This window comes from Phacochoerus africanus, chromosome 8 (genome assembly GCF_016906955.1).
Source record: "Phacochoerus africanus isolate WHEZ1 chromosome 8, ROS_Pafr_v1, whole genome shotgun sequence".
NCBI classification, from domain to species: Eukaryota; Metazoa; Chordata; class Mammalia; order Artiodactyla; family Suidae; genus Phacochoerus; species Phacochoerus africanus.
The window spans coordinates 80,946,726-80,974,717 of NC_062551.1; the positions used below are offsets into that span (position 1 = coordinate 80,946,726).

Genomic DNA, 27,992 nt, shown 5'->3' on the forward strand with positions numbered 1-27,992 from the left:
GAGCGGGATCCAAGCCAAATCAGCAACCTACACGGCAGCTCATGGCAACGCCCAATCCTTAACCCACTGAGCAAGGCCAGGTAGCTAAGCTGTGTCCTCAAGGATGCTAGTCGGATTCATTCGGCTGAGCCAGGACCGGAGCTCCCTGGACATGGACATCTTTGGAAGGCCATTACTCTACCACAGCGGGAAGTAAGAAAATGATGTTGTCAGGCTGCAATATGCTGGGTCTTTGAGCTACGAGCACTCCTGTGCTCAGAAACCTGCATGGCTCCTCACTGCCTCCAGACCTCTCAGCCCGGCAGGCAAGGCCTTTCATGAACTGGACTCCATCCCATTTATGAATAGGCACCTTCTGGTCTCTTTGCTTCTGTACTACCCGAAAGGCTTTTTCTTCCACTTAGGATCAATAAAGCCACTCTATTCATCAATGCCAAGTTCAGATGTCATCTTTTCTATGAAAAGTTTTCAGAACCCCCAGAACGACTCTCCCTTCTCTGGCGCTCTTACAGCACGTCAGGACTGGGGTTGTCAGTCTATGTCCCGGTTTGGGTTGGATCCCATCTGACCAAAGCACAGAGACTATGGTAGCAATGGTCTGTGGTTCTCATACTTGAGTGTGCGTCGGAATCACCCGGAAGGCTTGTGAAGCCATAGGCTATTAATAATGATAATGAGGATGATGGTGATAATAAATGTAGGCTGCTGGACGCAACATCCAGAATTTTGAATTCAGTAGATCTGCACTGGAACCTGGCAACCTGCATCTCTAACAAGTGCCCAGGTGCCCCCGAAGTTGCTGGTCTGAGAAACACACTTTGAGGACCACAGGCACAGAAGTTGGGCTTGGATCTCAGCTTTGCCTCTCACTGCATGACTTTGGATATGCCCCTTGCCGTCTCCGTGCTGCTTTCTCATCTCTAAAAGGAAACCCTCCCCACCCCGCTAGGTTGATTCAAGAAGTAACAGGCTCAGGATGGCCGTGCACCTGGATGGTACTCCATAAATGGCACAGAGCTCTTCCTCTATAATTTCTCTCTCCCTGTGTTTTGACTTCCTAGTGAGTGTTCAATACAAACTTGTGAATTTGTTTTCGGGAAAACTACTGACTTGGACCCTGGTATAAAATGCTGGCAAAAGTGAGAGGAGTTAAAATAGTCAAGCTATATGTCTGGGTCAAAGAAATGCTAATTACCTTCACACTGGTGAGCATTTTCCTTTCATGACTGGTGACCACACATAATAACAATCATGTGTATCATCACAGTGGACAGCAGATCAACTGTGTTCTAAGTTCATGGTCATTTATCCAAGAAGTGCTTCCCTAGCATCTCTAAAGAGCTTGCTTGCCTTGTGCCCACCAGATGCACTGCCTGGTGCCCACTGGATGCACTGCCTGGTGCCCATCGGATGCACAGCCTGGAGAAGAAGACTCCTTGTGCCTGGGACACTGCCTTCAGGCTTCCCTGGGACCTGTCCCCTTAGGACATCTCACACACACACACACACACACACACACACACACACACAAACACACACACCTGCTTCTTTCATTGCTCCTGGAGTAAAGCATCTTCTACCAACTTACATTGTCAGACACAAGTTATGATCTTCGTAGGAAAAGGGCTGTGTCTTGGTTTCCCCGGAATCTAACATTGTACACACACAGGAAACATCCAAGGTCAGAATGGAACCCTTAAAATGCCAGTCAGGGGCCTTGAAGTTGGATAGACCAGACCAGATTCCAGTCCTGTCCCATTGCCTCTTTTGCCTCACCCTAGTCACAGCCCTGTCCACCATGTCTACCTGTGTGACCTCAGGCAAGTAACTTCACCTCTCTGAGCCTCATTGGGAATAATAATACCTATTCTATAAGGTTTGGGAAGATAAAAAAAACCTGGGTCCTTAATGATCTCAATAGGGGTAGTTTTCCTAATTTCGGCTTTGGGCAGAGTGGCCACCAGAGGGCGGTAGTCCCCATGCTGGGAAAATAACCTTCCTGGTGATCTATGATTTCTTTTAGGGAACACACACACACACACACACACCCCACATACAGGTGCACCAGAAGTGTATATGGCCTAGATTGGATAAACACCACCACTGGCTAACTGACACGCTGGACATCCTGCTGCTCACTCGTCTCTGTGGTCACTAGAGAATTGGCACAAGCCTGAGACCAGTGGGACGCTCTATTCTATACACTCTAACCATGGAGCCACCTGGCCTTTTCCAAAGTGGTTCCTTCTACTTGCTGTGCAGCTCTTTCCATTGGCAAATGTCCCCTTTGAGTCCATCCCCAACGTGAGCTTTCTGAGTTCATCCTTCCATAGATGGAGTCCATCTAGTTTCTCAAAGCATTCTATTGTCTCCTTAGTGGTAACGTTTAGAACACCTCATTAAATTACTTATGTGCAGTTTAAGTAGAGGTTAAGAGTAGGGACTCTTGGGGACTTGCAGCCTGGGCTCTGTCACTTACTGTGTAACCATGGGTACATTACCTAACCTCTCTGAGTCTCAGTTTCCTCACTTGTAAAAATGGGGTTAATAACATTACTCAGCACATAGGATGGATGCCTTTTATTCTTGTCTAATTGTCCTGGCTAGACTCTTCAGCGCAATTTTGAATAGAAATGGAGGGAGTAGGAGTTCCTGTCATGGCACAGTGGAAACAAATCCGACTAGAACCATGAGGTTTCGGGTTCAATCCCCGGCCTCGCTCAGTGGGTTAAGGATCTGGCGTTGCCGTGAGCTGTGGTGTAGGTCACAGACAAGGCTCTGATCCAAAGTTGCCATGGCTGTGGTGTTGGCCAGAAGCTGTAGCTCCAATTTGACCCCTAGCCTGGGAACTGCCGTATGCCATGGGTGCAGCCCTAAAAAGACAGATAAATAAATAAATAAATAAATAAATAAATGGAGGGAGTAGGCATCCTTGTGTCGTTCCTGATCTAGGGGAAAAGGCACAATAAAGTATGGTGTTAATGGTAGGTTTTTCACAGATGCTTCTTGTCAGGTTGAGAAATTTTCCTTCTATTCCTAGTGTATTGAAATTTTTTTTAAACCATGAAGGCGTGTTGAACTTAGTTAAAAAATTTTTGTCTGCATCTATGGAGAGGATCATTTTAGATCTTTATTCTCTTGGTATGGGGTATGACATTAATTGATTTTCAGATTTTAAACCAATCTTATCTTCCTGGGATAAATCCCATGGTATATAATCTTTATTTATATGTTGATGAATTTGGTTTGTTGGCACTGGGTTGAGGATTTTCGCCTCTCTGCTCAGAAGTGCCCTCATTTACAGTTCATCTCATTCTCACCTCCAATTTCAGGCAGCCACCAATTTCCTTTTTGCCTCTGTAGATGTGCCTACGCTGGACATCTTGTACAAATGGAATCAACAGTACGTGATCTTCTGTGACTAGCTTCTGTCCCTTAGCATCTTGCTTTTTTTTTTTTTTTTCTCACTTTCTAGGGCTGTACCTGTGGCATATGGAGGTTCCCAAGCTAGAGGTCGAATCAGAGTTGCAGCTGCTGGTCTACACTGCAGCTGCCGGTCTATACCACAGCCACAGAAATTTGGGATCCAAGCTGCATCTGTGACCTGCACCACAGCTCATGGCAACACCAGATCCTTAACCCACTGAGCAAGGCCAAGGATCAAACCTGCATCCTCATGGATGCTAGTCAGATATGTTAACCGCTGAGCCACGACGGGAATCCCAGCATCTTGTTCTTTGAAGACAGTCTCATCCATAGCACATTAGTACTTCAGTCCTTTTTGTGGCTGAATAGCGAGCGCTTCATTATCTGGATTGAACATTTTATTTCTTCACCAGTTGATGGATATTTGGATGTTTCCTTGATGCTATTATGAATTATGCTGTTATGAACATTCATGTGCAAGTCTTGTCTTTGCATGGATATATGTTTTCATTTCTTTCTTTCTTTCTTCCTTTTTTTTTTGGCTGCACCTGCCACATAAGGAGATTCCTGGGCCAGGGATTGATCCTATGCCTCAGCAGTGACCCAAGCCACTGCAGAGACAACACCAGATCCTTAACCTGCTGTGCCACAGTAGGAACTCTTATGTTTTCATTTCTCTTGAGCAGACACCTAGGAGTAGAATTACTGGGTCCCATGATAGTTTTATTTTTGTATTTTTGAGAACTCCAAACTTCAAAAAATGGCTGTACCATCTTGCATTCCCACCAGCAAAATACAAGGGTTACCTAGGAACTTATTTAAACTGCATGTTTTCTCATCTGTAGTGACAATAAGAAGACTGACTTCATAAAGCAAACATTAAATGAAGTCATCATGTGTGAAGGACTTAGCACAGAACTGGGTCCTGACACACCTAAAGGCTTAAAAAAAAAAAAAAAAGCATCTTTTTTTTGTTCCTTGGTCTGTGCTAACGTCTCAAACCTCAGTACTTTCTTTGCTTTCCTAGGTGAGAGTATTTTCATGCCCTCCATGTAAGCTGATCTCTTAGCGTCAACTTCCAGACCCTTCTCATTAATCCGTGCCCTATGGCCTAACAGGACTTACAGACCTAGTTCCCTAATCCTACTGCCCTTAGGGTCTGTGTTGAGCATGTGCCTCAGTGGGCTTTCCCAGGGCAAGAGCTGCAAATTGGCAGAGTTGGGGCAGCAGTGCTCTGTGATGCTACCCCCATCTGCTGGATGGCAGGACAGAATGTATTGATTGCTCTGCTTGGAAAGGTCTCTCATCCCACAATTGCCTTAACTCCAGGCTACTCCTGTTTATCTTTTAAGACAGAATTTGGGCATCACCTCCTCCAGGAAGTCTTCCCTCATGACTGCTCCCCATCCAATGCCTATGACGATTATTATTGCAACTGAGACATCATTTGTAATTACATTTTTATGCATCTGCAACCTGTAAGCATCCTGAGGATGGGGACTATTCTCATTCACTTCTTTTAAAAATTTTTTTGGCCATGCTCATGGCCTGTGGAATTTCCCAAGCCAGGGACTGAACCCAAGCCACGGCAGTGACAACTTAACTGGATCCTTAACTTCTAGGCCACCAGGGAACTCCCTATTCTTATTCATTTCTATCTCCCCAGTGCTAGCACATGTAGGTATTCAATAACCCGTAAGTAACCATATTTGTGTACAAAGTATTAAAGATTATGTATTAGTATCAAGGAAAACCCTACAAAAAACTGAGTTGGGCCTTGAAGAATAAAGCAGGAGACTGCTAGGATGAAATGCAGAGAAGGGGAAAATATGTGGCCAGGAACTGATCAAGAAGTCCAGTGTGGCTGTGGATGGTGGGAAGGAGTGGCAGTGAGGCTGGAAAGGCAGGATAAGACAGTTGTAAGGTTGGGAATGGACATTCATGCCAAATGAAGGGGCACTTCATCCTGAGGGCAGAAGGGAGCCATCCATTAAGCAGAGAAGTGACACGAGAGAGCTGTGTTCTAGAAGGACCTCTCTGGATCAAGGTGGGTGCATGCTTCTTGAACTTCAGCTGCATTAGAATCACGTGGAAGGCTCGTTAAGGAGATTCTGGTTCCCTCTCCCTGAATTTCTCATTCAGAAGGTCCGGGGTGGGGCCTGAGGACATGCATTTCTCACAAGTCCCCAGGTAATGTGGTTTGAGGGCTATACTTTGAGAACCACTGATACGCAGATGGAATGGAGAAGAATGGTGGCAGTGAGAGTATTAAGGAAGCTGCTGAAATAGCTCAGGTGAGAGGTGATGGAGACGTGCAGGGCGGGGGCCCACATCTTAGATCTGGGGGCTGCTAACTTCAGGGCCGCATCAGTGAGTTTTCTGGCATGGTAATAGGCCTATTACAATGAGGGAAGGAAAGTGGGAAAGGGATCCTGTTTCTGGGGAGAGATTGGCCAATTGGTTAGAAAAGTCCCCACCTCCCACCATTGATCTGGGAAGACCAGATTCACACTTGGTAATAACCTTCAGAAAGCACAACCAAGACAAGGTGCGTAGAGTTGTCATTTAATGCCTGATCATCACAACACAAGGAGGTCATCGAGGCAGAACCCAGGGCAAAATCAGGCTGGAGGTAAGAGACCCGAACTGAGTCCAGCACACAGACCAGGTTCCCTCTAGACACGTGTGGCACATGGCACATACAAGGCTTCTTCACTTACCCAGGAGCCAGCAGGCTGGCTGGGCTTCTGGTCCCTGAGGGTCCCAGTGGGAGGACAGGGTCCCATGATGAGGCAGGGACCTGAGGACACAGTGACAAGAACCAGAAAGCTGCTGTAAACATCCCCCAAAAGCTTTTACTTCAAACGCATTAAGCCACACAACACTCGGGTGCGGGAACACCTAAACCCTTTCACCAAAAACTAAATGCTGCACAGAACTGAGGCTGAGAACACGTGGGAAGAGAAAGTAAAGTCAACACCACGCTAGAGGCAGTCCTACATGCTCCACCAGCCTCCCCTTCCCTGCTGCCACACTGCTCAGACCACAGCACAGCCATGGAGAAAGGATGTCACTCTGGTTTTAAGAAATCTCTGCATCTCCCACGCTCCTGAACAATTTAATGCTACTGGGTTCCCTGGAGCCCCCGAACCTTGGATGCCTCTGGGGACATGAGTGATGTAGGGGCTGCCAGAGGGACTGGAAAATTTCCTGGCAGAAATAAGGTATCTTAGAAAGAAATTGGCTTTTCTTCTACCTGGGTTGAAAAGGTACTGGGCCCCTAAAGGGAATTCCATTCAAAATACTTCTTAAAGCACTGGATGGAACTTGGGACATTTCAGGTGTCACCGGTAAGAAAGGGACACAAGCTTGTTTCCTAAATGAGCCTGGGGGTTGGCCTGGGCTGTTGAGCCCCTGGGCCAGACCAGGCATGGAGGGGACAGAGCAGGAAGGGACAAGGGGCAGCCCCTCTGTCCAGGCCTATGGCTGGGCGTTTGGAGAATGAGCTGACATTCTGGCCAGACTTCACCATTAAATTCATTCCTGGTGGGTCTTGCCAGCCTCTTCTCCCTTCTCTCTGATTTAAGTCGAGGAGAAAGATGAGACCCCTGTGAGTATCTGGGGAGAGGAGTCCAAAGGCACCTCTGTAAAGCGTACAAAATTAGCCCTGTTTATAGAGCAGAGCGCCTGTGACCATTCCTGAGAGGGCACTCATTTGGGGGCCCAGGAAGTTGAGCAAATGACAAGGTATGACTGTCCCCAGGTGGGCATGAGCTCACATTGAAGCCCACCTTCCAAACTTCAGATGCCAGTAGGTCAGCTTAGGAGCAACCCCACAGAGCCAACTTCATATTTGAAGCCAACTTAATGCTACAAACTTAAAAAAAAAAAAAAAAAAAAAGTGCTGCCCAGCTGAGCCCCTGAGGAAACCCAGCTCCCTGAGGGTGGGTGACGGGTCTCTCAGACCACCAGCCCGGCTGCCTTTCTCCAAGTTGCATGGGGAAGGAGAGCTGACTCCCCCCTACCCAGCTGGGCTACAGGAACGATGTAGGTCAAGCCTCCGGGGGATGGGGCAACAGCGAGGCCAAAAGACTTTCTTGGGACCCCAAGCCTGGAAAGATAACAGGAGCCCATCTCCCCATTAGCTGCCAAAGTCTGGTCTACAAGGAAGACACTTCCCTGTCACCCCTTCAGCATTCCTGTGACAAAAGGAGCCAAGATGCCATCAACGCATGGTCATTTCTGTCCCTAGAAGTCTGTGTGAGGACCGAGGGGAAGGGGAGGTCTGTAAAGACTCACCCCCTTTAACAAATGCAGGGAAAAAAAAAATCCTTCCAGGGACGGGATGAGCAGCTGCTCTAGGAAGTGCTTTTAGCAGTTGCTTATTTTGTCTGCGGTGGGTGACCTGCCTCCCAGGTCCTCACTGACCCAGCGAGGGGCGGTGACAACAGGAGGAGAGGTGTCCACAGCAGCACTGCAGCTGCTTCCGCAGTTCCCCAGAGGCTCTTCTGGGCTGAATCCCCAAAGGATGGTTTTTAGGTTCTAAGGGGAGGGGGAGCAAGGAATTCCACAGGAAGAGGTCTCTTTAACTGGCCATCGCCTGCGCCGGGGTGGCTCCCTAGAACCAACTCTGGGACAGAGGGGACCAGGAATCCTGCAGTCCCCCACCCCCACCCCCTTTGCTAGAACTGGGAGGCCTAAGTGCAATCAGCATTCCAGCAGACCGGACGGCTCCTCAGAGGCCCAGCGCCCCACGCTTTGGGGACTCTGGGAGATGGCCTGGGCCCTGGAAGCCCCAGCCCACCCTTGGACAGGGACAGCGCTGGGCCTGTCTGAGGAGAAGTCTTACTAGAAACTAGAACAACCTCCCTGCTAAAATTCAGGGAAGGCAAACAAACAGACTCAACCTGAAATAAATACAAAGGCATTAAGTGCTTCTCGATAAGTTGAGGGTCCTCACTGCCCCTCCAAAGGCAGGTGCGGGACCTCTCTTTGGACCCGGTCACCTCCCTTGTGGCCCATCACATGAGAGGTCGGAGGTCAGAAGACTGGCTAGGCCTTTCCATTAGGAAGGAAGGGACCCAGCCCCCAACAGGCTCCTCACCCGTATCCTCCCATCCCCGGGACCATGTTGGTTGGCAGGTGGGTAGGAAAGGGGGAGGCCTCCCCATAACCTGAGGCCAGCACCTCGCATCCCACATCCTGTGCAGGCAGAAGGCCTGTCAGTCCATCTGTGAGGAGGCAGAGGTGGGGCGGGGCTGCTGGGGGCAGGCAGGGCCCTTCAGTTAATCAGCAGGTCTCCAAGGTCATAGGAGTCGAAGAGGTCACTGATGCCCTCCCCACCATCCAGGCCCCACAGGTAGTCATCCTGGTCCAGGGGCGGGGAGAAGCTGAGCAGAGGGGAGCTGCCTGGCAGGGTCGGCGATAGGAACTGGTCCTCAGTCTGCTGCAGAAGTGGGTGTGGCAGCTCCAGCATGCTGTCGGTGGCCTCCAGGGGAACAAGGGATTGCGGGGGTGGTGGTGGGACCTGCTGGGACGTCAGGGCTGGCGCTGGAGACAAAGAGACAAGGGTTATGCCTGGTGCCCAAAAGCCTCTGGTCAGGCCTCTGAGAACAAGAACAGTTTCTGTTTCCCTGGACCGCTGTGCACCTTCTCCTACCCTGGCCCACTATTGTTACATCAATTTATAGATGTGGAAACTGAGGCTCAAAGAAGTCAGTTAAAAGAAAATGAATGAATGAAAAAAAAAAGTTCTTTTTTTAGCATATTGCAGAGGCTGCAGGTGTTCAAGGAAGAGGCCTGGCTTGGGAGTGAGGAAGAGAACAGGGGCTCAGACCCCAGCCCCTCTCACCAGCTCCAGGACTCAGCACCTCACCAGGGAAAATAAGGCCCCACCTCACTGAGCTGTGGAAGCAATCAGTAACTGAGATATTACCTGTGAGAGCCTGTACTTCAAGTCGGACCCCTCTCCATCCATCCATCCACTCATTTTCTCTTTCTCAACTTCTCGCTCTCTATCACTTAAATATCTCCAAACCCTCACATAGTAGGTGTTCAGTTCAAATAAGCTTTTTATTTTTAATTTTTATTGCCACATCTGTAGCATATGGAGGTTCCTGGACTAGGGATTGAATCCAAGCCCCAGCTGCAACTCAAGCAGCTGCTGTGGCAACTTGGGATCCTTTAACCCACTGCACCAGGCAGGGATGGATCCTGCACCGCTGCAGTCAGATTCTTAACCCACTGTGCCATGGTGGAAACTCCCCACATAATTTTTGGAAAGTCACAATCACGCTGTATCATCGCCTGAAACCCACCCAATAACCATGAGGGAGTTTTAGGAGTCCCCGTTTTACAGGGTTGGGAACAGAGGCTCAGAGGGGTTAAAGTGACTCCCCAACAGTCACTCCGTCATAGGGGGTGAGGCGCAGACTCAAACCCGAGTCTCCCAATTTCAGCTCCTGCGCCCTCAGCCACACCCGGGTTTAAGCCAGCATGTCACAGCCTGATGTCAGATGACTCATGTTCAAACCCCTCCCAACACAGATGAAGGAAACTGAGGCCCCAAAGTGTTAGTGATTGTGGTGCCAGAACTAGGACAGGAACCTGGGTCCTAAGACTACAGTGGCCTCTTGGGACAGGCCCCTGGCGCTCAGACCTCAGAGTGACCCTGCTTCAGGCTAGAATGTGGAGTGTGTGTGTGTGCGTGTGCGTGTGTGTGTGTGTGTGTGTGTATACCTTCTGGAAAACTTCTTTTCAGAAGGGGCAACACTAAGAGGCCACATGGCAAGGGTGGAGAGGGGCAGCAAGGGCATGGCCCCTGGCACAGAGCTGGCTGCTAGGCTGGCACCACCACTGACAGTTCTATAAGCCTTACTCCTTCTGGGCCTCAGGCTCTTGACTTGTACAACTGGGATAAAAACCTCTGCCCAAGGTCTCAGAAGACAAGTGAAGATTCTAATTTTGGAGAGCTGTGCACATGTTGACAGTCGAGTGAGAAAGCAGAGCACAGGAGGAGGGAGATCAGGGTGGGGCACAGGTCTGGAGTGGGAGATAGGCACTGGGAGGTGCCCAGAGGGACAGATGGCTGGTACGGGGAGAACCCTGGTCCCTAGACCAGGCCAGGGCACAAGAGAGATCACTAGAGAAGAACTGGGAGTCTGGACTCTTGTCTAGCTCTGCCACTGACTTGCTGTGTGACCTTAGGGAAGTCGCTTGCCCTCTCTGGGCCTCTGTTTATTCATGTGTAAAACGAGCGGTTGAGTTAGAACAGGGCCAGCAAACTTTTGTAAAGGGCCAAATAGTATTTTAGGCTTTGCAGGAAACTGATGGTCTCTATCACACAGTCCCTTGCCCTCCCTTGAATCCTTGAGCTACTTAAAAATGTGAAAACCATTCTTAGCTCATGGGTCATATAAAAACAGGCCAAATTTGGCTTGCAGGCAATAGTTTTATTAACCCTTGAGTTAAAAAAATGGAATCCAGTCTGTGCTGTAGACACACCCCTGCCCTGCAACACAAGCACACACATACACACAAAGCCTCTTCCACTAGACCAATTGTTGAAATACCAGGGTTCTACTTAGGGGAATTCTGCTGATAAGAAAACAAAGTGGGATCCTGGCCTACGTGGCCTCAAAGGATCCTGCCAGTCTGACCTGATCTCAGTACAGGGTGAAAAACATTCTGGAGGGGCCTTCCAGATTCTTTTTTTTTTTTTTTTTTGCTTTTTATGGCCAAACTCATGGTATATGGAGATTCCCAGGCTAGGGGTCTAATCAGAGCTACAGCTGCTGGCTTACGCCACAGCCACAGCAACGCAGGGTCCAAGCCAAGTCTGCAACTTACACCACAGCTCATGGCAATGCTGGATCCTTAACCCACTGAGCGAGGCCAGGGATCAAACCCGCAACCTCGTGGTTTCTAGTTGGATTTGTTTCTGCAGCGCCACGACGGGATCCAGGTTCCCATTTTCATTCCTACTGGACTCCCACCCTCCCTGGGAATCCCTTAGGGAATTGCCCACCTCTTTGCTCCCTGCCAACTGCCTCTTGCTACGTCCTGCCAGTCATAGACAGCTTTTAGCTGTACCCTCCACCTCCCAGGGTTGTCCTTCCTTGATTTGGTCTGTGCTTTGTGGAGAGAACCCTGGGCTGGGAATATGGAGACCACGTTCAAGACACAGCTCTGCTGTCTCCCAGCTGGAAGTCCTGTTTCAGTTATTAATCTCTAAACGGGGAACAATAAAACCTACCTCAAGAACTGCTATGAAGAATAATGTTATAACAGGTATACCTGGCACAGTCGTGGTTCAAAAACCCTTCGTTATTATCTCCCAAGAAAGTGCTGAACCTTCCTCAAAAACCCTATGGTTTCCATTTGCTATGGGCTCATTGACTGTTGGGACCTTTGCCATTAGGAGTTGCTACAGCAGTAGCAGTGCCAGTAGCGGTGGCCAAAATAATGATAATAATAGCTAACAGTGCCAAGCACTGTTCTAAGTGCGTCACCTACATTAACTCATTTCATTTTCACAATCTATGAAGTAGATGGTATTTCCTACTGTGCCCAAATTACAGATGAGAAAGCTAAGGCAAAGAAAAGTTAAGTACTTTGTCCAAGATCATAGAGCTGGGAAGTGGAAGAGCTGGGATTCAAACCCAGGCTCTGCTTAGCCTCCCCACTGAGATAAGGAATGTGCTTTACAAAGTGTAAAGTGCAATGTGCGGGGTGGGGGGCCCTGTATCTCCTACTGCTGGGTAGAAGGTAGGTACCCAACGCATGTTGCTATGGAAGAGGAAACTCCAAGGTCGGTCACTCTCCCACCTCCTGTCCCTCTGAACAGAGGCTTTTTTTTTTAATCTTTTGTCTTTTTTATGGAGGTTTCCAGGCCAGAGATCCAATCAGAGCTGTTGCTGCCGGCCTATGCCACAACCACAGCAACGCCAGATCCGAGCCTCGTCTGTGACCTACACCACACCTCATGACAACGCTGGATCCTTAACCCACTGAGCAAAGCCAGGGATCAAACCCGCAACCTCATGGTCCCTAGTCGGATTCGTTTCCACTGCAGGACGACAGGAACTCCCTGGACATCTTACCTGAGGATGCGGTAGGTTCTGTGATCCCAGGGCTGGTGCTGCTGCTGGGCTGGGTGGAGTCAGGGCTGGGGCTGAGAGCGGATGTGGAGACGAGGGGCTCCTTGGTAGGACTGTCAGGCTCCTGCACCTCTTCCGGGCATAGGTAGACCTCGATGGGCCCCTGCGTGCTCTTCAGATATATCTGCAGGTTCTCCTGGAGCAGGACGAGAAGCCAGGTTACGGCTCTGGGCAGCTGGACACTTACTGGCGGATCAGGGCGCATGGACAGATACACAAGATCCCCACCACCCCTGCAAGCAAGCTCAGCTCCTAACCTGGGCACTAGGGCTGCCTCTTGGGGCCCGTGGTAGACATCTGTCTGGCCCCTAGACCCCCTTCTTTTCGAGAGAACGCCTTGATTTTCCTTCAGGAATTCACTCTTCCTCCCTATGCTCAGGCCTGAGCTGGTATCATAAAAGCTGTCTTTGCAGCAGGGGGAGAGCCCACCTGGGAACGAAGTTGGCCACAGGGAATGGCAGAGTGAGACATGCAGAGCGTGAGGCCCACTTTAAATCATGGTTTGAGCCACTGCATCCAGTCTTGCCTGCAATATCCAAAACTTCCCCTGGACTTGTCACTTGGTTCCCCTCAGGCCCTGGCCACTTGAGCTGGCAGGACTTGGCTTCCTGTTTTTTGTCACCAAGAGACCTGACACTTGGCTTTCCCGCCCTTGCCCCCTTCCTACCTCACACCCGCAGCTTAAGCCATGACTGATCACATGACCATTTCAGCCGGCGTTCAGGTCCTTGCGCCAGCACTCAGGCAGCTCCTCTGCCTGCCCCTACTTCACCTGGCAAAGATCCTGTTCATTCTTTAGGACTCAGTTTAACTGTTATCACCTGTGGACCCTTCCGCTAACTGTCCTTTCTCCAGGCCCTCAGCCCACATCTTCAGTCTACAAATGATAGCATCACTGCTTGGTGTGGTTGAGTCTTTTTCCAATTAGGTCCTGAGCTCCTCCAGGGTGAGGTAGGGCCTTATTTATCTTCAGAGTCTGGGCTGAGGGTACCAGATGGGTGGAACATGTATTTGTGTGCTAACATAGATGAAGTGGAGCATCTATGAAACATGACAGAAAAGGACAGGTGGTTATGAAGCCTGGGGGTAATCAGAGAAGGCTTCCTGAGGAGGTGATGTTCAAGTTGAGACCTGTAGGATGAATACCAGTAAACGAGGCAGACGGAAGGAAAAGCATTTCGGCTGGAGGGAACAGCATCTGAGGTCTTATACAGGGGTCGAACTTAGAGTGATGAGGAGCTGCAGGTCAGTGAAGATGTAAAGACAGGATGGGGGACATCATGCGAGAGGAAGCCGGCGAGGTCAGAGCATAGACAGTCTCATAGGAAGTATAAAGAATTGTGGTCATTATTAGAGGAAAATGAACTCACAAACTAATGTTAAAAATAGGTCAGGAGTTCCCGTCGTGGCGCAGTGGTTAACGAATCCGACTAGGAACCATGAGGCTGCAGGTTCGATCCCTGGCCTCGCTCAGTGGGTTAAGGATCCGGCGTTGCTATGAGCTGTGGTGTGGGTTGCAGATGCTGCTTGGATCTGGCATTGCTGTGGCTGTAGCATAGGCCGGTGGCTACAGCTCTGATTAGATCCCTAGCCTGGAAACCTCCATATGCCGCGGGTATGACTCTAAAAAGACAAAAACAAAACCAAACAAAAAACTAACAGGTCAGAAAATGATCTGTATTTGGAGTTCCTGTCATAGCTCAACAGTTAATGAACGTGACTAGGATTCATGAGGACTCGGGTTCAAGCCCTGGTCTTGTTCAGTGGGTTAAGGATCCGGAATTGCCAGGAGCTGTGGTGTAGATTGCAATCGAGGCTCAGATCCGGTGTTGCTGTGGCTGTGGTATAGGCTGGCAGCTGTGGCTCTGATTCGACCCTTAGCCTGGGAACCTCCATGTGCCACGAGTGTGGCCCTAAAAAAAGACAAAAAATTGATCTGTATCAATTGATGGGTCATAAATAGCAGAATGCTGGGATGCAGATTATATTTATTTATTTTTTATTTTTTTGGTCTCACCGCAGCATATGGAAGTTCCTGGGCCAGGGATAGAATCTAAGCCACAGCTGTAATATATGCCACAACTGTGGCAACACCAGATCCTTAACCCACTGCAGCAGGCCGGGGATCAAACCCTCACCATCCAGAGACAATGCTGGATCCTTAACCCACTGTGCCATAGCAGGAACTACTACTTATTCGTTTTTCACTCATTCAATAGACATTTACTGAGAGTCTGTAATCAGCTATGTGTGTTTTAGGCCATAGTTATGACTTCAGTTATAGCTTCTTGTAAATGTTTGTTTTGTTCACATGTGTCCATATGTATTCTATATAATAATTTCTTCTACCTTTCCTTTTAATAATAAAAGCCCCTTGAGTGGGGAAAAAACCAAAGAATTTTGGCCTTTAACCTAGGAGGGCACGGAAAGATTATTGTGAGCGCTGTGGGGGCAGGTGTGCGTGTGTGTGGGAACTCAGGGCTGGAGGGATGCAGCAATAAAACAGCAACAGATTTTCTCAGGCCAGTACCCAATACCTGATGCTCTTTCCAGCTTCCTCCACTTCTGTCCCAGCTCTGAGACCATTGGTTTTGCCATGGCCATCAGAATAGACCCAGGAAGCCTGGGACTGGGCGGTGCCAGGAACGGAAACTGCAAGCTGCCTGGAACACTCTTAACTTGCTCTCCATCAAATGCTTCTCCTCTTACCTCGCTCCGGTCAGGCACTTCCAGTCTTGTCTGTGGAGGGGCCTTGACAGCGATCACCGTCTGCTCCTTAAAGTTGCCCACAGCTCGGATGTCCTGGTAAGTCACGTAGGCCAGTGTAGGGACAGGAGAGTCAAGAGAAGTGACTGGTCAAAATTCAAACCCCTAGCCTACCAGGAAGAGATCTAACCCACCTCTTGAAACCTTTAAACATTTCTTTATTAGTCCTTAACACAGCTTAGAAATAACCCAAACCATAACCTGTTCTTTTTTTTGTTATTGTTTTGGCTGTGCCCATGGCACGTGAAAGTTCCTGGGCCAGGGATCAAACCTGTGGCACAGCAGCAACCTGAACCGCTGCAGTGAAGATGCCAGATCCTTACCGTGATGTACAAGGGGACTCTTATGAACTGTTCTTTTAGGGGGTTCCTGTTGTGGCTCAGCAGAAACAAATCTCACTAGTATCCATGAGGATGTGTGTTGGATCCCTGGCCTTGTTCAGCGGGTTAAGGATCTGGCATTGCCATGAACTGTAGTGTAGATCACAGACACAGCTCGATCTGGCATTGCTGTGGCTGTGATGTACACTGGCAGCTACAGTTCTGATTCAACCCCTAGCCAGGAAACTTCCATGTGCTGTAGGTACAAACAAAACAAAACAAAACCCCCCCAAAAACAAAAAAACTAACACTATTCTGTTAATAGCATAAGCTACCTTGGATTTCTTTAGAAAGCAAATGGGGATATAAATCATTTTTTTTTAAATGCTGCCTTACATCAGCTTTTTACATAAAGGCTTCATCTGCTAAGTTGGGCTGTTAGCTCTGAGAAGGCAGGAAGACGTGTCTTACTTCTTTATATTTCTCACAATGCTTATCATCCTTCCAAAAATACAAGGTCAGAACCAAATTCTAATTAGAGGGTCAAACCATTTGGAAAAGCAAATATAAAACCATTGCAAAGTCTAGGCTCTTGGACTGCACTATTTCGATCCTAGGAATCTAACCTAGGGAAATAAGTAAAAACTTGTGAAAAGGTTCTATCTATAAAGCTATTCATCACACTGTTGCTTTATAAAAGCAGAAACCTAAAATCGATCTGAAGGTCCACTCTAGGCCTTATCAACAAACCATACTGGTCTGAGAGGGACCTTCTCAAGCCATTTAACATGAGTTTAAACCACATGAAACCCCTGTTCTTATGGGTAATATCAGCAATTTCATGTGGAGCAATCGAGTATGTAACAACATAAAAACCCTCTATGGTAGTATACTAAGTGGAGGAAAGCAGGATATAAAAATTATGTGATGGAACATGATAGAGGATAATGTGAAAAAAAAAGAATGTATATAAATGTATAACTGGGTCATTTTGCTGTACAGTAGAAATTGACAGAACATTGCAAATCAATATAATAAAAAAATTAAAAAAAATTTTTTTTTTGCTTTTTTTTTTAGGGTTGCACCCGTGGCATATGGAGGTTCCCAGGCTAGGGATCAAACTGGAGTTATAGCTGCCGGGCTACGCCACAGCCACAGCAATGTAGGATCTGAGCTGAGTCTGCAACCTACACCACTGTTCACGGCAACGCAGGATCCTTAACCCACAGAGCGAGGCCAGGGATGGATTCCACAATCTCACGGTTCCTAGTCGGATTCATTTCTGCTGCGCCATGACGGGAACTCCTCTTTTAAAAAACTTTATATATAGGAGTTCCCGTCGTGGCGCAGCGGTTAACGAATCCGACTAGGAACCATGAGGTTGCGGGTTCGATCCCTGCCCTTGCTCAGTGGGTTAACGATCTGGCGTTGCCGTGAGCTGTGGTGTAGGTCACAGACGCGGCTCGGATCCTGCGTTGCTATGGCTCCGGCATAGGCTGGTGGCTACAGCTCCGATTAGACCCCTAGCCTGGGAACCTCCATATGCCACGGGAGCGGCCCAAGAAATAGCAAAAAAACAAAAAAAAAACAAAAAAAAACTTTATATATAGCAGATACACGATGTATTTAAATAACACACCCTGTGAATAGCTAAGGAATGATGGCTGTGTTAAGGTGACAGCTTTTCCTTTCTTTTCTCCATTTTCCAGATTTACAGAAACATACTTGTATTTTTAGAATGAGAAAGTAACTTCAATAGACCCAAGAGGAAAAGCCATGGAGGAAGGAAGAAACAGAAATGCCAGCCCCCTAGGTTGGATCAGTTCCTGCAGAGAGGTACCGAAGCAACTCCCCCTACTCCTGGACCCCTTCCCCTCAACCAAAAAGGATATCTCTTGTTGGCCTTGTCCTCCGTCAGGTGCTTGAAGTTCAGAGAGCAGCTCTGGATGAGCTGGTCCAAGGCCTGCTCCATGCTCATCAGCTCCTTCAGCTCCTGCCCCAGCTGCTGCTGCTTCCCAGGCCGGGTGGGGTCTTCAAAGAGTCCCCTGCCTCTGGGAACAGAGCAGTCCCTCAGTGTCAGTCTCAGGTCACATCCAGGGACCCCAACCCCAGGACTGCTGTGCAAAGCTGCACACATGGTGAGGGCGAAATTCTAGGAAGGGGTCATTCGAGTGGTCTATGATGGTGCCTCCCGGGTTGTGCAAATCAGTGGTCCCACCTAGCTCCCAGGAATTGGGGCTTGAGGTTTGGGGGTTGGGCTAGGGAAAAGAAACAAGTCAGGGCCCAACCCCACTTTTGGGGAGCTTTCATGTACATCCACCCTATGCCCCAGGCTTCCCCAAATGGCAGGGAGCTGGAGTGAGAGCAGTCCTGACTCCTCTGCCTGGCTTCTCTTAGACTTCACACCTGAGGTTGCAGCTCTGTTCTTTAAGCCCCTGCAGAAGTGAGGGAGTCTGGAGTACTTATATCTCAGAGCTGGAAGGAGTCTGGGTTATTACTGCTCAGATCTCAGGGAACTTTCCTAAGTTAGAAGTGAATCCTGGGATCCCTGACTCAAGAGAATCTGGGGTCCTCTTAGACTTTTTTTCATTTTCCTTTTTAGGGCTGCACGTGTGGCATATGGAAGTTCCCAGGCTAGGGGTCAAATTGGAGCTGTAGCCACTGGCTTACGCCACAACCACAGCAACACCAGATCCAAGTCACATCTACGACTTCTGCAGCTTGTGGTAACACCGGATCTTTAACCCACTGAGCAAGGCCAGAGATGGAACCCACATCCTCATCTTTGTCTGGTTCTTAACCCACTGAGCCACAACGGGAACTCCCTCTTAGCCTTTTTACATCCTAGAAATCACCATCTGCCCCTGCCAAGCTCTCCTACAATCGCTCCAGCATGTATACCTGCTCTTCCGCCCCTACTTAAATACACTGGCTCCACTCCCCTATGGAAGGCTATTGGATGCTCCCCTTGGTTCCCCCACCAGCACCTGTGCCCATTGGCTGTTGCTCTGAGGCCCGCCGCCAGCATTCACAGCCTCTGGATATTGCCCCTGGCTCCACCCAAGCATGTGCACCCACGGATGCCATTGGCTCCAGCCCAGGCACTCACACCCACTGGATGTTGTTCTTGGCCTTCTTGCGGATGAGCTGGATGCCCTCCAGCACATTGGTGATGTCATAGATGCGCCGCTTCTGCACATCCAGCACCTCAGCAGCCCAGTTCAGGTCCAGGACCCCATCCTCGGACTCGCTCAGGAGGTAAATGAACTTCTTGGTGAGCAGCCCCAGTGACGTGTCATAGCGAGTCTTCTCCCCGGGAGACTTGGGGGCTGAAGAGGAAAGGGGCTCAGTGTCTGATCTGAAAGGACCCCCTGGGGAACCTCCTCCACTGACCTGGACCCACAACGTACCACCCACTTTCCAGTTTACAGAGCACTGGGAGGGAGGGGGTCACTCACCACCACTGTCCAAACAAGGAAACTGATAATGAGGGAGGGAAAGTGACTTGCTTAATGTCCCACAATCAGGGGACAGCATCAGGGCTGGAAACCAAATACTGCACCTGTCCACCTAAGCTCAGGGCAGCCATACCTGCCCACCCCACAACCAATAACAAATGCTCACTCTGTGTAGCACTTTCTGAAAGTATTCTGAGCACTTTCCTTATACAAAAAATTTAATCCTTATAACACCCTATAAATTTGGTGTATATTCAGCCCCATTTTATAGATGAGAATACTGAGGCACAGAGTAAGTAACCAGCTCCACTCAGCTAGAAAGTGGCAAAGCTGGGATGTAAATCCAGGCAGTCTGGCTCCAGAGTGTGTCCCTTCCTAACCATCACCCTATCCTGCCACTTATGTCAAGAATTAAAAAAAAAAAAAAAAAAAAAGGAGTTCCTGTCGTGGCTCAGTGATTAACGAATCCGACTAGGAACCATGAGGCTGCAGGTTCAATCCCTGGCCTTGCTCAGTGGGTTAAGGATCCGGTGTTGCCATGAGCTGTGGTGTAGGTCGCAGACGCAGCTCAGATCCCGAGTTGCTGTGGCTCTGGCGTAGGCCGGTGGCTACAGCTCCAATTCGACCCCAAGCTGGGAACCTCCATATGCTGCAGGAGCAGCCCAAGAAATGGCAAAAAGACAAAAAAAAAAAAAAAGAAAAGAATTCATAATTAAGGTAGGGAGGGAATGACAAGCTTGGACTTGAGAACATCTTTATAGACTTGATTTTTTTCTTCCAGTTTTAATGAGATATAATTGGTGTACAGCACTGTATAAATTCAAGGTGAAGACTTGCTTTTTTCCCCTATGGTAGCCCAATGGTTATCTGAGAGGAATCTGTCCTATTATGTCACATGCGGTAGGTTCATGAAAAATGTCCCTTTCTTAATGAGGTTGATGTCACAAGACCACATCTCAGCTGCAGCATCTTAAACCACAAGAGGACTTTTGCAATGTAGTGACTTGCAAAAGTCATACAGAAAGTTAATGGTCAAACTAGTTCTGGAAACTGAGTTTTAGAGAGTCTCAGATTCCTCTAGAAGGGACTTTAGAATCTCAATATATAGACAAGCAAGTATTAGGCACACAGACAGCTTTGTCAATTTTTGTATCTATGGCAGACATTACTAATTGATTAGTACACTAGGATTCTTCACTAAAGATCTCTGGGCAGTCTCTACTAATCGCCTGGAGAGGGAATTTTTTGCTATTCCTGATCTAGCTGTGCCTTGTTTTACAGATGAAACAACTGAGGTTCACAGAAGAGAAGTGACCAGTCAGGTCAGGGCAGAGCCCTGCCCAGACCCCCAAATTCCAGACCCTCACGCTTCCCACCGGTCAGGTACCTTCTTCATTAGGTCTCTATCCCAACCTCGCCAAATTAGCATTCCTTCCTAACACAATTGCTTAAACTCTCTCTCTCTAATCAGAATATTGACTGAAAATATCAAGAGGCAGAAACTAGATTCTGGTCCTGACTCCACTTACTAGCAGTGTGACCTTGGGTAAGTCACTGAAGCTCTGAGTCTCCAGCTGCCTTATCAGTAAAAGGAAATAATCCACCTGCCAAGCAGGATCCAATGAAAATACACGAGAAAGTGCTTTGCAAACCAGACAGTGTGCCTCAGGTATTAGTCCTGGTGATGTGGGCAGGGCTGCTGCCCTCTGTCCCTGCCCACCCCACCCCAAGTCTCCTGAGCCTACCCTTAGATATCCCAGCGGCAGGGCTTACTTTTGGGGCTGGGGAGGCCATCCACTCTAATGCACTTCCCCTTGGGAGTCCGGAATTCAGGGACCGCAGGCCTCCCGATCCCCTCCAGGTCCAGCTTCCTTTTGGCCTTGGGGAGAGAGAGGCAGAGTTTGAGAATCATTCCTTCTTTAGCCTTTCCTCCACCTGGAGCCACCAGCAGCCACCTCCTGCATCAGTTTCCCACCAGTCCTGGGTGAAAAATCACTGTACCTGGTAAAGAAATATCAGTGACCTGAAAAGTGAGATTTCAGGGGAAGGAAGTCCTAGTTCTGAGGGGCCCACAACACTCCCATCTTCTGAGGCTCAGGCACTTGAGACGACCAAAGCCAGAGGGGGTTTTAACTTGGGGTTCCTTAATAACAGGCCGCAAAGTCACTTCTACATCCGCCTCTTCCCCCCCACCTCCCGGGAGGATATGGGGAGGAAGGAGTGGGTGGGGCCTAAACCACATCAGGCTGGGGAGCACCCCCCTCCCCCGCCACCTTCCCCCTCTCCCCTTGCAGAAGCAGCTGGCCCAGCCAGACCAAGTGCCCATCACAGCCCCACAGCTGGTCCTTATCAGGGTGGGGCTGGGCATCCGCCCAGGCCCAGGGGACTTCCTGGCTCAGTGCCACACCCCAGGGTGGTGCCCACATTGGGAAGCAGTGCAAACATACCCCACCCCCATGTTTGGGCTCCAGCTCAAGGGCCCCAAGGCCTCCTGAATAGACTCTTATTTGCCATTCTTTCTTTGCTGAGAGGGGCAGACAATGAATCCTTCCCCTGTGTCTTAAGGACAAGCAGCTGAGGTCCCCCTGCTCACCCCCCCCTCCCTGTTCCCGCCAAGCTTGGGAAACACCTGCTGGGGAAATCAAACCACAGACCCATCTGCTCCTCTCCACCCCACTGCCACCCGGCCTCAATTACGCCCAGAAGCTGTGCTGGCCCGGAAGGGGCCTCTCTCCTTGTTAGGGCTGGGTTGAGGCAGGGCTGGGGCACTGTGGCGCAGGTCAGAGACCCGGGCTTGAATCTCCCCACTCCTGCACGGACTTGCTCTGTGATCTGGGGAAATGCTCCACATCTAGGAGCCTCAGTTTCCTCCTCTGTAAATTGGGGTAGAAGATGCCTATAGCAAGGGGCTGTTGCGAGGATTCAAGGAGATACGTTTTGTAAAGTGCTCAGTAGACAGGAGTTGCTCAGGAAATGCAGAGTCCCTTCCCTAAAATCCAATCTCAGCCTCCTCCTTGACAGACTCTTCTGGGGGTCATGAAGCCCATTTCCTTCCTCTCCCCTTCCCCCAGTCACCCCAACCTGGTTGAGACAGAGAGGCCTATTTTAACCTTTGGTGGTGAGGTTATGCTCGGCGGGGCTGACACTTCTAACCGCTGCTGAGCACAGCTGGGCTCACAGGTGTAGGGGGTGGTGATGGTTCTTCCTGCTGTCAGCTCCCTCCCCCTCTACTCATGCCTCCTCCAGGAAGTCTTCTTGGACTTCCTGCTCCTTGATGTGAGGAGCCTGGATAGGACACTCCTCTTCTCCATCCCTACCCAGGCCTGGATGGATCCCAACACCACACTTCCCTGCTCATTCCTCTTGAAGTCTCTATGGAATATTCCTTTTCTAACCTCCCAACTGGTAAAATGCTAGATTCTAGGGAAAGGGACCTGCTCTAGTTCCAATCTGTCTATAAAGTCCCAATCATTCACTGAGACCTTCCACCTGCCTTTAACTAAGTCCCAACATTCATCACCTCATTGAGTCTTCCCAACACCCATTTCACAGGTGAAGTAGCTGAGACCTGGTGAGCTCCAAGGCCTTTATCAGTCCTGATCAAGGTTGTCCATCCCAGGATCCTTCATCCATCTCTCAGAAGGTACAGCAAGGACAAGGAGAGGAAGGCTGAGTTCTACATGAGGCAAAGGTGGCACCCCAGAGTCTCCCCAGTGCCACCTACCTCCCTCACCCCACAGAAGCCAGCCCCTGCTGAGTTCACAGAACACACCAGAAGAACCTCACTACCTACAGGGCGGGGAGGAGGAGAGGACCTTGAACAGGGTACCTGCACTGGGCCTATCACACGCTCACCCATCCTAACTCAGTATGGTAATCTCACTTGGCAGTTGAGAAATGGAGGCTCAGAGAGGTTAAGCCATGCGCCCAAGGCCACCCAGACAAACAGCAGAGCCGGAGTTTGAACCCAGGTCTGTCTGACTCCAAAGCCATGTATCAGGCTGCTCAGTTCCATTCCACATACACTGGCCCAGAATTTGCTGACATTTGAACCAAGGCCTGGTTATGTCCACCTGCCTCCATCACTTTATACACACACACACACACACACACACACACCAGCCCCCTCCCTTTTCTTCTTCTCCTTCACCCTTATCCTGCGCTCTCAGGGTCCCTAAGCAGCAAAATGTCCCCCACCTGAGAATGTCTCTATGCCCCTTTTGAACACTGCCCAGAGAAAAGTCGGTTCATCAGGGATGGGCCTGAGCCTGCAGAACACAAGTGGCGGAGGCCAAGCCCAGGAGAATGAGGACCAAGGAGAAGCTGAACACAGACCTCGGAGTCAAAGCCATCTGGGTTCCTGACTAGGCTGGGTAAGCTGGACAAGTCTGCTGACCTCTTGAGCTTTGCTTGTAAAATGGGGACGCTCTACCTTCCCCTGGCGAGGATCCACTGAGAACACAGCTCAAAGCGCTTGCTCATGCGGGGAGCCGCAATCACTAAAGCACCAGGGACGTCCACAAAGGGAAAGCTTGGAGGTGAACTGAAAAGCAACAGGGATGTGCCAAGAGCAAAGGCCAGCTGGCTCTAACCTGACCTCTAACCTCTTAGGCAGCCCCTTTGGATGTTTCTTAAAGGCCTGGTTAGGATTCAAAAGTACTCTGCCAACCCCAAGGGAGAAGAGCGGGCAGTCCTCAAAGTGAGAGGGCCAGAGCCCCAGATGCTGTCCCTGGATGGGCAGCAAGGTGAGGAGACTGGGACTCGAAGGAGGGGAAGTGACTTGCGCAAGGTCACACAGGGAGTGGAGCAGGTGTTGCCTAAGCCCCAAGTCCCAAGCTAGACAGTGGGAGCAGGAGCCAGTGTAAGTTGCTGAGAGCCTGGCTTCCAGATCCTGGCTCTGCCTGGTAGCCTGAGAAGGGCTTGCTGCCTCCCTCCTTAGGCCTTCATTTCCTCATCCGACCCACCTTGTAGGCTTTTCATTAAAATGTTCATTTTCTTTCCTGGCTCTCAGAGGAAATTTGGAAAATACAGACAAATTATGCAGAATCCTACCCTCGTCACAGGTTCCTGCAGGAAAGGCACAGAGTGAGGCCACGTGCCTGGCGCAGTAGGAACTTAACCAAGGAACATCCCACACTTTCTCCAGAGGTGGCGGAGAGAGCTCTGGAGACCTGAGTTCCCGCCTTCATTCTGCCATTGAACTTGGCTGCCATCCCTGGGCAGTGCCTCAGGTCCCTTTAAACAGCAGCTCCCCAACAAATCCTGCTCACCCTGCACTTTGCAGCCTGGCCACAAAGCAAGGGGCCACACCCAGGGTTGGGTCTGGAGCTATTCCAGGTCACACCCTGTTAAAATGAGTAAGCAGGGGGCCAAGGCCTGCCCAGGGGACTCAGGGGCACAGGGCAGCTGGGGACCGACAGGAGAGGGGGTTCTAGGCCCCAAATGCCTTGAGGGTGGTCTGATGCAAAGAGATGCTACCATGTCTTGGCTTGGAGCTTGGACAAGTGACTTCACGTCTCTATGCTGTTTCCTCATCTGTAAGATGCCTCTTGCCAGGCATCTTGGCCAAGATAACGAAAGCGAAGAGTGCCAAGCAGTGCCTGGCACATCAGAGGCATTCAATAAAAGAGAGTAATTCTTGCTGTGATCACTGAGCCTCTCACGGAGGGAGGGACGGACAGATGCACTCGACTCCTCTGGGAGGGAAGCAGTTCAAAACCACAGCTGTTACTGAAACTCTGCCGGGTTGCCTGAAAGCAGCTGGCCAGAGGAGAGACTGGGCCCACCGCTGAGCCCCCTCCGTGGGGACACCCAGCTCCTACATCAGGCAGTACTGGGGAAAGTCAAGGCTGCGGGAAGAAACTAATGATCACTTGCCTTGTGGGTCATACATCTCTCTGTGTGACCTTGGACAGGTCCCATCCCCTCTGCAAGACTATTTCCCTCCCTGCACACTGATACCACCTACTTTATAGATTTCAAAACTGTTTTAGGCTGTAAAATGCTGAATAAAAGATAGGTGCAGAGTCCCTGTTATCCTTGGCTGTTTGACCTGTGAAATAGGAAAAGCCCTCCTGCTCCTTTCTCCTGGTTGGAAATAATGTTCAGGAAGGAGCCCTGAAAAGTTCTAAGCCTTGAGCATGGGCAAAGCAGGATTCAAGCAGCAGGGAGTGGGGGGCTCTGCACGTAGCCAGAGGTGGCTGGAGACCTGTGCCTGCTGACTGACACAGGTCTGACCAGAGGCCTCTAGGGCAGAGGTGTGGTCTTATCCCTGTACCTGAATTACTTCACCACTCACAACAAAGCAAACCCACAAGAGCCCCATCTCCCCTCCTTGGAGCCTGCTTCCAAAACCCAGGACCTGGAGCTGGAAGAGACTCGAGGTGAGTTAGTCCCACAACTACCCCATGCATACACACATTTTCAAGACAAGGAAATTGGGACTCAGATTGGGGCCAAGACTTGTCCAAGGACACACAGCGAATAAATGGCAATCAGGACGAGAAACCAGGCTCGCTAACTACCACCCCCACACCCTCAGGGCTCTTCCAACTCCATCCCCACCCTATGGTTGTTTCGATTCTCATGGGCTCCAGGAATTCCACTCCCACACAACACACCCTGTGTCTGGTGCCACCACACATTGGCCCCTCCCTGGCAACGGGCCTGGGGGCTTGAAGAAGGAACAGTCAATCTGAACCGGAACCCCAGAGGGCTGCCCCCAACTTGCACCTGCTACTGGCTGTCTGGGACAGAAGATTGAGCCTGGTGGAGGACCTAGGGCAAAAGTCAGGAAAGAGTTGGCTCAGTGGAAAATTTGGAATCTCAGCCCGACTGGACCTGAGAGACCTCCCCCTATTTTAAAGTCCCTTGTTACTGACCCCAGGCTCAGCTCTGTGACTGGACAATAGCAGGTGCCCAGCACTGGTTTCTGGGCCAAACAATGAACACAAGAATGAATGACAGCAAATTGATCCCATGGTCTTCCCCAAGGTGCATTGAGGATAGTGTTGGGTCTCCACACTCTTGATCCAGTGCTCATTCCATTCCACTCCAAGAAATGAGGTTATTTCACCCCAAGTCTGAAAACGAAAGGCTCTTCTATTCAGATATTTAGGAAATGTGTTATTCTGGAAGCTGAATGCTCCCCTTCTCCCTCCCCCCAGACTCAACCTGCTTCACTCAGACTGGGTCCCAGGTGCCCTCCCGCCTTTCCCACACCCGGATAAGCAGAGAGGGAAGCGGTGGGTGTGGGGGGTCCCCAGCATTACCGGCAGCCGGCCAGCCGGCACGCATCGCACAGCTTGGCCCTCCGGTCCGTGGGGGGTGGCGTCGAGGCAGGTGCCCGGCGCTGCGGCGGGAGGCATAGTCTGCGGGTACAGCTGGGTGTAGTAGGTGGTGGTGGCCTGGCAGAGCTGGGGGCTGCTAAGGCCGGGCGGCCACAGCTCGGTGGGGCTCATCGCGGGCAGTCCCGTTGGGGGCGGCCCCGCGGCAGGAGCCAGGACCCGGGGCCCTCGCAGCATGGCGAGTGCAGCGCCCCCCTCCCCAGCCGGGCCTGGCGCGCCCGCAGACACCTGCGGGCTTCGGAGCCTAGGGTGGCTCACACGGCCCGCGGCATGGCGCGGAGGCCGGGGGAAGCCGCCAATGGACGCCGGCGGGGCAAGGCCAGACCCTCCCCTCCTGGCCCGCCGCCGAGCCGGACAGCGCTTGGAGATCGCCGCTTGGAGATCGCTTGGTGGCGGCGGCGGCGGCGGCACAGCCAGGGGCTGTCCCGCCCCGAGGACGGCTGCGACCAGCGAGGGCCCTGGGCCCCCGAAGGCTTAGGCGCCTGGGGTCCAGCCGGCTCCGGGAAGGGGTCTCTGGGGTACCCGCGGGCTCGGCAGAAACGCGATGCGCTGGGATCGGGGAGAGAGACCGATTGCACCGACTCCCTCTCGCCTCGCTCTCGAATCCCTGAACCTTTCTCTGCTTCTTTTTTTTTCTTCTTCTTTTTTTTTTAGCGCGAAACTGCGTGCCGCGAAATTCGGATCTCCCGCGGAAAATGCCGCGCTCTGATTGGTCTCTGACACAGGCAAAGGCTCCACCCCCCGGAAAGGACCCGACCCCTAGGCGGTGATTACAACAAGAGCCTGGGGCTTAAAGGGGCCGCTACACCTGCTGTTGCTCGGAGCCCGCGAGCGCTGGCTGAGGGAGAAACAGACTGAGAGGATGGTTCCCGCCAGGGTAGAGGCAGTCGCAAGCTGAGGACTGGGTCCGAATCCCCTGGAGGTGAGGGAAAACACTTTGGCGTGGAGTCCTGACCAGAGCCCAGACCCAGCAAGCAGTACACTGCCCAGGACGCAGGCCTTTTGTTTGCGTATAGCTCAGATAACATATGTGTGTTTATATCCTTTTCCCCAGCTAAAATGAAATGAAATGAAATGAGAGCCAAAATGAAACTGAAAGCCAGGAACCTGTTCTCTTTCCTGGCAAGAGGGCGAGAGACGGAACCTAACATTTGTACCTCTTCAAAGGGGGCTACTGACATCTATTGAGCTCCCATAACCTGGCATATTGATTATGCTAAGCACCTGGCTAGATGATTTCGTTTTATTTCATTTAATTTAATCCAACAACCCTCAGAAGAGGAACGATGTTCTTTGTGGCAAAGATGGACAGTCTGAGAGGCTAGGTAACTTGCCCAAGGTCACACAGAGAGATCAGCGACTTGAGGTCTGGCAGTTCAACGTGGGACAGGCCAGCTCCTGGGCCCTTATTTGTTCCAATAAAAGTCTCCTCCCTCACTCTCCCAAGCTGTGCCCGGCCCCTTGCAGGCTTGCTTGGGAGTCCAGAGTGCAGGGCTCCAACCTGTTCACAGTGTATGC

The 27,992-nt window shown here is 50.5% G+C and overlaps 1 protein-coding gene across 3 annotated transcripts; it reads right to left on the reverse strand.

Annotated features, from left to right (window-relative positions):
* Positions 1-5,975: 5,975 nt before the first annotated feature.
* On the reverse strand, positions 5,976-27,154 carry E2F2 (E2F transcription factor 2). Of its 3 annotated transcripts, XR_007136518.1 has the most exons (8): positions 26,400-27,149; positions 20,902-21,007; positions 18,780-18,999; positions 17,563-17,721; positions 15,294-15,408; positions 12,528-12,720; positions 8,531-8,976; positions 5,976-6,226 (listed from the first exon to the last, which is right to left on the reverse strand). XR_007136518.1 is itself a non-coding variant. In XM_047792444.1 (7 exons), the coding sequence occupies exons 1-7, from the start codon at positions 26,649-26,651 to the stop codon at positions 8,708-8,710; spliced, it is 1,308 nt and encodes a 435-aa protein (XP_047648400.1). In that variant the 5' UTR covers positions 26,652-27,154; the 3' UTR covers positions 5,976-8,707. The 3 variants fall into 3 exon arrangements, 2 of the variants coding, with proteins under 2 accessions (XP_047648400.1, XP_047648398.1); XM_047792444.1 differs by having other exon boundaries at positions 5,976-8,976; positions 18,786-18,999; positions 26,400-27,154; XM_047792442.1 differs by having other exon boundaries at positions 5,976-8,976.
* Positions 27,155-27,992: the final 838 nt, after the last annotated feature.

Excerpts from the sequence above, each read along its gene's own strand:
- E2F2 (XM_047792442.1), bottom strand. The coding sequence starts at position 26,651 with ATGCTGCGAGGGCCCCGGGTCCTGGCTCCTGCCGCGGGGCCGCCCCCA. Across the intron at positions 19,000-20,901 it reads TGGCCTCCCCAGCCCCAAAA|CCCCCAAGTCTCCCGGGGAG; the intron begins GTAAGCCCTGCC and ends TTTCCTCTTCAG. Across the intron at positions 8,977-12,527 it reads AGAACCTACCGCATCCTCAG|CGCCAGCCCTGACGTCCCAG; the intron begins GTAAGATGTCCA and ends CTTTGTCTCCAG.